Source organism: Grammomys surdaster, unplaced genomic scaffold (genome assembly GCF_004785775.1).
Source record: "Grammomys surdaster isolate TR1022 unplaced genomic scaffold, NIH_TR_1.0 129, whole genome shotgun sequence".
NCBI classification, from domain to species: Eukaryota; Metazoa; Chordata; class Mammalia; order Rodentia; family Muridae; genus Grammomys; species Grammomys surdaster.
In genome coordinates this window covers 15,788,240-15,798,264 of record NW_021604587.1, presented here as the reverse complement: position 1 = coordinate 15,798,264, position 10,025 = coordinate 15,788,240, and the positions used below count along the sequence as shown (strand labels likewise).

Here is a 10,025-nt window from a genome sequence, read left to right as displayed (position 1 = left end):
TCTCTCTCTCTCTCTCTCTCTCTCTCTCTCTCTCTCTCTCTCTCTCTCTCTTTCTCTGTGATAACTGGACAAACTGTTTCCTGTTGCCTTTATAATAAAAGTGATACTTGAAATGGCATCACTGTGCTAGTGCAGTGTTGGGGGCCGGAAGTCTGACATGGTTTCACTGGGTGACCTTGGGTCCTAGCAGGTGGTACTTTTTATGGGTTCTCAGGACAACCTGGTGGGAGGGGCTTTTGTTTGGGCTGTGTTGTTGTTTGGGTCTCTAACTCTTCAAGAACTGCCTATATTTCTTGGTTCATAGCCTCTCCTTCCTTCAAAGCCAGCAATAGCCAGTGGAGTCTTCCTCACTTAGGCCTATTATGACACTGCCTGCCTCCTTCAGGTAAAGACCTTTGCCGTCCATTGGCTCCACCTTACCGAGAATAGCCTCTATTTTAAAGGATCAGCAACCACAGCTTTTTGAATTACTTTGCTCCTCCTTAGCATGCAGTGCAGCACAGTCATGGGTTTGGGGAATTTGGATACAAATACCTTTGTTGGGCGTTCATTACTTTGTGTACTGTATGAAATCCAAAATTCTTAGAGACTAGAAAACAAATTTATGACTTAAAACTGCTCTCAATCTGGTCCTGTCACTACTCCCAGTATATAAAAAACTCACAATATGTCAATAACTCATAGTGTACCAGTAACTCACAGTATGTCAATAACTCATAGTGTACCAGTAACTCACAGTATGTCAATAACTCACAGTGTATCAATAACTCACAGTATGTCAATAACTCACAGTGTATCAATAACTCACAGTATGTCAATAACTCACAGTATATCAATAACTCACAATGTATCAATAACTCACAGTATATCAGTAACTCACAGTATGTCAGTAACTCACAGTATATCAATAACTCACAATATATCAATAACTCACAGCATGTCAATAACTCACAGTATACCAATAACTCACAATGCACCAATAACTCACAGTATGTCAATAACTCACAGTATATCAATAACTCACAGTATATCAATAACTCAGTATATAAATAATTCAGTATATAAATAACTCACAGTATATCAATATTTCAGAGCATATCAATAACTCACAGTGCACCAATAACTCACAGTGCACCAATAACTCACAGTATATCAATAACTCACAGTATATCAATAACTCACAGTGCACCAATAACTCACAGTATGTCAATAACTCACAGTGTATCAATAACTCACAGTATATCAATAACTCACAGTATATCAATAACTAATATAAAAAAACCTTCACATTTCTGCTTATTTTGTTGTCATTTCCCCATTTCCCACCACCTTTTCCCTGGGTGGCCTAGAACTTAATTGTAGACCAGGCTAGTATTCTAGTATTAAACACACACACACACACACATACACACACACACACACACATACACACACACACACACACACATACACACACACACACACACACACACACACACACACCACACTGATTGATAATCTGTCTGGCTATCCTTAACTCTTAACACTCAAATACTTAGTCATCCAACACATCTTTCTTACTCAGAAGGACATTACAAAATTCATTGTTAACTTCAAGTAAATCAGAAAGGCTGACTCGGAAGGTGTTAGGCAGGTCTGTTTCCAAACTGCACACTTGGATAAATAACTTAGGCTCCTGAGACTTAGTCTCTGCATCTGTGAAGTGGGAATAATAACGGCTTACTTGACAATCTGTCAGAATTTGTGTCAGCTTCCAAGAAAGTAAGCATCCATAATGTATGACGGGGTTATAGCACTTTGCATATGCCGATTGTTTCCTATGATTCATTTGTTGGCAAGAGAGACATCTGCAAGGTCTCTGTTGCCAACTGTCTGCTTGAGTGTGTGTGTATACTTTTGAGGTCAATGGATTCCTTCAACTCTCTGCCACTAGAAATAGCACCTCCTCTGCATAGTCTCCAGGCTCAGCTTCCAAAGACAGCATGCGGTGGCCCTTCTGGATCTGCACAGACGAACAGGCATGTTTGAAGAAACTGGTGAATGGAAATGCACAGGGAGACTGGTGCTTCTGCAGGAGCCCAGGCTGAGCATGGACTGGTGCTTAAGCCCCACTGGGTGGCTGTTTCCTGTAGCCCTAATAATAAATGCCCTAGCTTGAAATGCTACGTAGAGATAGTGCAGTGTTAGAGGTCAGAAGTCTGACAAGGTAGAGGCTCTTAGGAGAGAACCTGTGTGGTGGGAAAGCAGTGACTAATGAGTCTCTTCTAACTCACAAGAAACTTAAATTGTTTCTATATCTGAGGTGAATAAAAATAGTATCCCAGAAAACAACATGGCCACCCAACATGGCCCCAGTAAAAAGACCTATTTTCTAAAATCAGCGCCATCAGGGAAGGGTACGGATGTCTGATCCAGTTTTCTGATTATTTTAGAAGCTGATGATGGCAGCAGGTGCTACTTATTAGGGCTCTCTCTAAGGCCGGAGGTTCCACATCCTGCTTAATCTGTGAGCCTCACAGAACCCCAGCACCCACCCAGGAGCTCCTCTGTGCTTGTCAGATGTGCTCCACTGGGAGCACTCTAGGAAGCCCAGGAAGCTGCCCCCCCCCCCCCATCTAGTTCCTCTGCCAGCCATGGCAAGTATAAACTTCCTGAGGGAGCTAGGTCTAGATTTAAAGGGTTATTCCAGCGCTCAGTAGCCTAAGGCAGGAGAATCAGAGTTCAATGTCATTCTGGACTACATAGGTGAGACCCTTGCCTCTGTTGAAAAGCTAGCATTTACAAGTCACTGTATATTTTTTAATTACTATTATTCTCTATGTTTGATAATTCCTAGTTTTTACATGGGAAAAAAAGCTTCTTGAGTTCAAAATCTTCATCTTCTATTGCTTGTATTTCTGTGTTTCATAACCCGAGGTCAGCATAGCCACAAACCTGGGGCGGTCATGGCAAGATGCTGCCATCTCTCTTGCTCTTACCCTTCAGTATATTCTCCCCCATAACCCACCCCGCCCCGCCACCTTTACCATGTCAGCATATGCCCTCCCATCCCCCTCCGTTCTCACCACTTTGGTATATACTCCCTCACTCCTCTCTGTTTTGCTGTTTCAGCATGTGTGTGCACTCTAGCATGGCAATGCCTGCCTCTTTGTTTGTCTGAGTGTTTTCTCTGGCTTTCAGAGTCCTTATGGCTACCTGTGCAGTATTTTTGAGAAGCTCTCTGCAATGACTTGTAAGAGGCATATACAAACAATTCAACTCCCTTCTCCCATGCCTGGGAGAACTCTGCGCTGTGATCCATACCTACTCCAAGGGTGTCTTAGCAGCAATCACCCACAGAGTTTTAGAAGTGTATTTACTATCCTCACTTCTCATTTCCCACGCAGTACTTCCTGGTGTCCCCTGCACATGGATCCCTGCACATGTCAGAGGGTTTGGGGAAAAAACACAAACCAAGATATAGGTATCTTAGTGTAGAGGCAGTGTAAGACCAAAGACATGATGATAGTTTTAAAATACATAGATGGGGACTTCTAGATCTCCACACGCAATATGAATTGGAGAGTCAGTATGAACTGGAGAGTCATGCTGGCCTAGACCACAATGCTAGACTCAGGATTTATACCCTGTGACATTGGGACTTCTGGAGATTTCATAAGCAAAGGAATATCTTAGGAAAGGCCAACAATAGTGATTTATTCTCAGACACTTCATATGGATGAACATGGGTTTTAGGGTGCAGATAGAAGCTCCTGGGGAGCAAGAGACAGGTCAACAGTGCACCACAGTGTCCATCATAAGTTGCCAAGTGGCAGGTACTGGATTTAGTTAGAGCTGAACATAAGGGATGGGGGGTCCATGGGTGAGGGACAGGAAGAAAGTTGGAGAATGATGGTCACACAGGGTTGGGGGACAAGGCATGGCTGATGGTGTGTGAAGGCTGCATGGGGAAGAGGTGGCTAGGGTGACATGGAACCTCTGCTCTCTGTGCCAGGGTGACTGCTTCCTAAGTGGCCCTAGCATCACACACCATAAGATGGAAAGACTGACATCACAGACACAGCTTACAGGGGGATGAGGTGTGAGGACAATAATCACTCTCGTTTCAGCAAACGCTAGACTCACTCAGGAAAGTGAATAAAACCACAGATTTTTGCAACTCCCTGCTCAAGGGATTCCTATTCAGGCGCCTTGGGTGGTTGGGGCTCAGGAAGCAGACTCTACCACTGTAGCAAATGCTAGTCTGTGATTTTCCTGAGGAGTTGTGTGCAGTTGGCTGGCATGTATGCATTTCATAGGCTGGTTTCTGGACTGCAGAGCCTCAGGGCTATAATAAAGGTGCTTTCTCCACGACCATCTTGCTATACAAAGGGAGAGGTATCTTGCTTCTGTGCCTTTTATTAATATAACTGAAAAACAACTAACTGGCATATTGAAAAGCACTAAACAGCACCCAGAAAAAGGGAGAAACTGAAGAACTGAAGGAGACAAAAGGGGAGGCCAGGAAGCTCATCTTCAGAATGCATCTCAGAGCCACTCAAAAGGGCGGGTGCATCAAAATTCTCTCCCATCCCCAACCCCACCACCGGTGACAATGCTGACCTGACACTAGGAACATAAATGAAACACACAAGATTTCTCATTTGTTGCTGTTACAATTTGTATCCACAAATTTATAGCAGAGCAAGGACTTCTGGGACAGCTCATGCAAATATATGTAAATAACCATGCAGATACATGAGAAACAGCAAAAGCAAACGTGTCCTTCTCTCTTTCCTGTAAACCAATTCTGCCATCTTATTTTCAAATCAGCTCTGCAACAAAAACCACCAGAAGGGATGCACCATGCTCCATGATTCTAACGAAGTGATTAAAGAACAGACAGAACTGGATTGCGTTGACAGAGAGTGATTACTAAGACTGGCAGAGGAAATCGTCAGGGGCACAGGAAGCTTCCTAAGCGATGGAACGATTTGTATCTGGATCTCGCTACAGTGAAAAACTTGGTACCCGTTGTGTTGACTAGAAGCTGCTCTGGTTAACTCTCCTATAGCTTTTGAACAGTTGCTGCCTGAGTTTCTACTTTTTGTCTCTATGTTGTAGGGCATGTGCTACCTGTATCTGAAGCAGAGACAGTATCTCAGGGCATAATCAGAACTATGAGACTCAGAAGCTTCCAACTTGCGCAAATGTTGGTGAACAGAACACATCGGGAGAATGTCTCCTCTAGCCCCTTGACCAATCACTGAGCTGTCACATCTGGAGCCATGCCAGTCTGTGAGAACTGAAGTTGAACCTCACCTGTCAATAGCGATGGCCAGCAGAGCATTGGTGGAGACGTACAGGGAGACAGTACGAAGGTAGTTGACAGAGGCGCAGAGCACGTGACCGTGCTCCCAGGAAAGCTGCCGTACTACATAATAGTCCATCTCAAAGGGGCAGCAGACGATCGCCACCAGGAAGTCAGAGATGGCCAAGTTAGCGATGAGGAGGTTGGTAAGGTTGCGCAGCTTCTTGTAGCGGGCGAGGGCAGCGATGAAGACAAAGTTGCCAATGCCGCAGACTAGCATGATGCCTGCCAGCGCCACACCAATGACAATTTTGGCTGCATAGAAGGTCTGGGTCTTGGTTACATCCTCATTCTCATCCAGGGGAAGGTCATAATCACCATAACTGTAGTTTAAGGGGAGCAAGGAGACATGGTCTTGGGGTGCGTTCAAGTCTGGTGCAAAGCTAGTGTTTCTGTTCTGGTCTCCCATGTTGATGATGCAACAGATGGGCTGGTGTGTATCAGGGAGATATGCCGACGTGGAGTTCAGCACTTTAGCTGGGGTCAGTGTGCGCAGGTTCCTGTTGGAGTCCTTGGGGAGAACTGACACCACCCAGGATCTGGGGGGAGATACAACCAGTGGTCAGCAAACATCAGATCTGGTACTATTTCCCCAAGAGTCCCCTAGGTACAGTTCAACCAGACCCACCCAGGGCCAAGGAGTTGGGAAGCCATCCTCTTGCTGGCCACAGAATGAACCGGAATCTCCATAGAAACCCAAGAAGAATGTGTACTCTTGCCCTTCTTCCAGCAACAGTGCTGGTTTGACTGTTACTCTCAACAGCTTATCAGACAATGGCACAAGGCAGGGCTGGACAGGAGTGTATGGTGGTGGCTGGGAGTGATTTTCCTGCTACTGTCCTGTTCTTTGCTTAGGAGCTCTAGAAGCCAGACTCTTAAACTATGGGGCTTACATAACTGAAAGTGGCATTGAAAAAAAAAAGGTGACTGTAAATGGTTTCTGAGTGAACAAAAATCAATTCAAAAAGCAAAATTAGACACATAATGAATCCAGGCTGTGTCTAACAAGCTTCAACCAAGTTGTATCAGGACACTTCACTGTAGCTTTGTTTCTGAACACACATGTGTACTTTGCCCTGTGTGTTAGCATGCTTTGCAGTGCCCATGATCAGGGCTGGAAACACCTTGCCTCAAACTTGTGTGCTGTGAATTGCACACGTACAATTACTGTACACTCAAAGCCTTCTGCTCTCATAGAAACATAGCAGTTTAACTATGGAAAACAAAGACTACACAGTGGATGCTACACAGTGGATGCTATATATTGTTGCATTTAGCTACAAATTAGTGTATCCTTGGATTTATTGTGCTGAAAGGTTTTGATTTAAAAATTTCTATTTAAAGGACTGAGAGATGGTCAATGGTCACAGGGGTTTCTGTTCATATAGGAGGCTCTCTTGAATAAGACCAGAATTCAGAATTCCATGGCAGGCAGCAATCCTGACACTCTTAATGATACTGTTATGCTTGCAGAAGGAGCCTAGCATAACTGTCCTCTGAGAAGCTCCACCCAGCAGCTGACTGAAACAGATGCAGAGACCCATAGCCAAATGTTTGATAGAGCTTGGAGACTCTTATGGAAGAGTTGGGGGAAGGACTGAGGGCCCTGAAGGGGTTAAGAACTCCACAGGAAGACCAACAGAGTCAATTAACCTGGATCCTTGCTGGGTTTCAGAGAGAGAACCACCAATCAAAGAACATACAAGGGCTAGACCTCCCCCCACATATGTAGCAAATGTGCAGCTTGGTCTTCATGTGGGTCCCCAACAACTGGAACAGGGGCTGTCCCTAAAGCTGTTGTCTGTCTGTGTAATTTGTTCCTCTAACTGGGCTGTCCTGTTTGGTCTCAGTGGGAGAGGATGCGCCCAGCCCTAAAGAGACTTGGTGTATCAGGGTGGGGGGATAGTTCTCGTCTCAGAAAAGAGGAGGTGGGGGTAGGGGAGGGACTATGTGGAGGAGGAACTGGGAGGAGGGTGAGCAGTGATTGGGATGTAAAGTGAATAAATAAATTAATGGTGAAAAAAATTCTTTTTGAAGGACTGAGAGATGGCGTAGTGATCACAGGGCCTTGCCGTTCTTGTAAGAGCTCTCTTAAACAAGACCAGAGTTCAGAATCCAGTTCTCAGAACCAACATTGAGTTGCTCATAACTGCCTGTAATTCCAAGTTCTGGGGAGCTGATACCCTCTCTGACCTCAGGCAGTAGCTCCCCTCACCTTACACAAACATGCACACACACACACGTACACACAATGCACACAGATACACATGTGCACACATGTGCACACACATAAAATAAAAATTTAAAAATTGCTGTTGGAGCAGTTGACTGGAGTTTGATTAAAAAAAATCATTAAATGAAATTTGGCTTGGAATTAAGACAGAATTTCCAACAGTATTTGAAACGGCCCTGAAGCAAGCTTGCCATTTGTACCATGTGTTTCTATGAAGAGGCATTCCCAGCATTGATAATTATAAAATCAAAGTATCATTCAACTCTGGAAAATGTTCTAGATGCTGTATCAAATATTCAAAAAAGATTTCTTTATGTAAAAGTGTGCAATCCATCTCATTACTATGCAAATTTGTTTTCCTTGTTTATAAATGGTAAATTATATGCATATCAAAGAACTGCTTTTAAATACATTAATGATTTATTATTAGCAAGTGTTTGAATTATATTCCTACTTTATACACTTACAAACCCAGAGACATGTACGAAATTGTCTGGTGAATGAGGTCCTTCTGAATGGAAAAATTTAAGAAGCCTTGCTCTAGGATAAATCCTTTCTCCCCAGGTTGACGGCCATGACTCTGGATCAGCTCCTGGACCCTTTCCCTAGGTTCCCAGATTCCCAACCACAGCCAACCCCGACTAAGGAGGAACTGAGCCTTGTCATGGTCTGTGTCTTCTGAAGTGGTGGCTGCTGGAGACCAGATTGAATTGATAGCAGCTTCCTAAGATTGGATGGGGATGACCAGTCTAGGGGCTGTCCATTGCTCTAGAACTCCTTCATATTCTTGGTGTCTCGAGGTGTCCACAGGAGGATGAAGAAAGAGAGCCTCCAAAGTGTTAGCTCCCAGAAGGTAGCTGCTATGGGGCAAGAGAGAGGACTCCAACTTGACTTGGTCCGTCTCAATGAACGGCTTTCCTCTCCCACCTCAGCACACCTGCCAGTGCCGGAGTTACTGGTAAGGGTAGCAAGAAGCTATCAAACTGGATAGTGAGGTCTGCCCAGCCTTACGTGGGCCGGGAGAGAGCCCGGGTGACGAGAATCGCCACTTAGCCAGGAACAGCAGTCACGGGCGTTAGTGAAATCCCGACTTGCTACACACGAATCAGCTGCGCGCTCCACCCTACCTGGCCAGCGGGGTTCCAGTGGAGTCTGGATCCCAGTGTCCTCCGTCTGGGGCATCTATTGGTTTCCCAAAGATCGCCACCGGGGACAAATAAGCCGGAGTTCCAGCCGGCTTCTCAGCACCAGCCTGTAGACTGTGGGAAGAGGGAGCCCTTTTGCAGATCCCCGCGTCTCTCACTCGCCTCAGCGCTACACTGGCCGGGGATTAGATATCCAGTGGGGAATTCAAACCCAAGAAACAAAGCCGGGCACCGGAGCTGCCTGCAGGGGAGGGCGCAGGAACCGCTCACACACCCTCTCCCTTGTCCGCACGCCTTTCACTGAGTCCGCGGTTCCCGGGCTGTACCCCAGGCCCCTAGTCCCCAATCCCAGGGTCTGGAGGCAGGAGGGGATCTCCTGAAACAGACACGTCGTGCCCCAAGTCCTCCCGCGACCACCCGGCACTCACATGCCTTGGCGCTTCCAGGGGCGCACCCCCTGGTCGGTGGCGCTGCTGTAGGTGGGCGCTGCTCCGGCTCTGGGGACACTAGGTAGAGCTGGCTGAGGCTTGCGTACTTGGTGGGCGTGTGTCGCTCGGTCCTGCTCTCGTCTTCGTGCTTCTAAGGCACATCAGTCTTTCAGGAGTTGCTGCTTCGCTCTGCAGCTCATCCCACAGCCTGGGACCCGGCCCAGGTGTCCCGCCCCTCCCGGCGTCCGACTCCGCCCCTGGGACTCTTGCCTCCCAGCTCGGGTGATTTAGGGTCTCAGACTTCCGGCTGGTCCTTATGGAAGGGGGCTTTGTAAGTTCTTGAACCCGGTGAGACCTCAGCAGCTGGCCATGCTTGAGACAGAGCACTGTCCCCTGCAAACAGCTGTGGCTTCCACTGGTGTTCAGAGTTGGAGCGTGTGTGTGTGTGTGTGTGTGTGTGTGTGTGTGTGTGTGTGTGTGTGTCTACAAGTTCCCAGAACCAGCAAGTAAGGGGTGAAGCTTAGTCTTCCCTTAGAAGTGACGCAGAAGAGGCCCCCATACTACAATCCAGACCTTAAGAAACAAAGCTGGAAGTTATGGCGGTGGCATGGCTTGCCCTGTACAAAACCCGGATTCCGAAGTTCCGGTCCAAACTAGGATGATCTTTCCTGTAGTATCTTTGGCTATTCAAAAACAATCCGAGTCTAACTTCCAGTCTGTCTGAGGAGACCCAAGGGCCCCAGCTTTGTTTCTAGAGGAGTTATTTTATTTCTCACAGAAATGGAGGGATTTATAAAGTACCCCCACTAAAGCAGTAATTGTATGTTGGTCACGGAGAATGTTTTCTAGATGGGGCTGGGCCAATAAGC

General features: G+C 46.3%; 1 protein-coding gene across 2 annotated transcripts in view; it reads right to left on the bottom strand.

Annotated features, from left to right (window-relative positions):
• The window catches only part of Prokr2 (prokineticin receptor 2), a 12,431-nt gene extending 3,150 nt beyond the window's left edge, over positions 1 to 9,281 (bottom strand). The window contains exons 1-2 of one of the 2 annotated variants that reach the window (XM_028756724.1): positions 9,157 to 9,281; positions 5,302 to 5,889 (exon numbers count right to left, since the gene is read on the bottom strand). In XM_028756724.1, coding sequence (XP_028612557.1) covers positions 5,302 to 5,759 — 458 coding nt within the window. In that variant the 5' untranslated portion in view covers positions 5,760 to 5,889; positions 9,157 to 9,281. Of the gene's footprint in view, positions 1 to 5,301; positions 5,890 to 8,710; positions 8,785 to 9,156 lie in introns of those variants that run through there. The other variant, XM_028756733.1, reaches the window with a different exon arrangement.
• Positions 9,282 to 10,025: the final 744 nt, after the last annotated feature.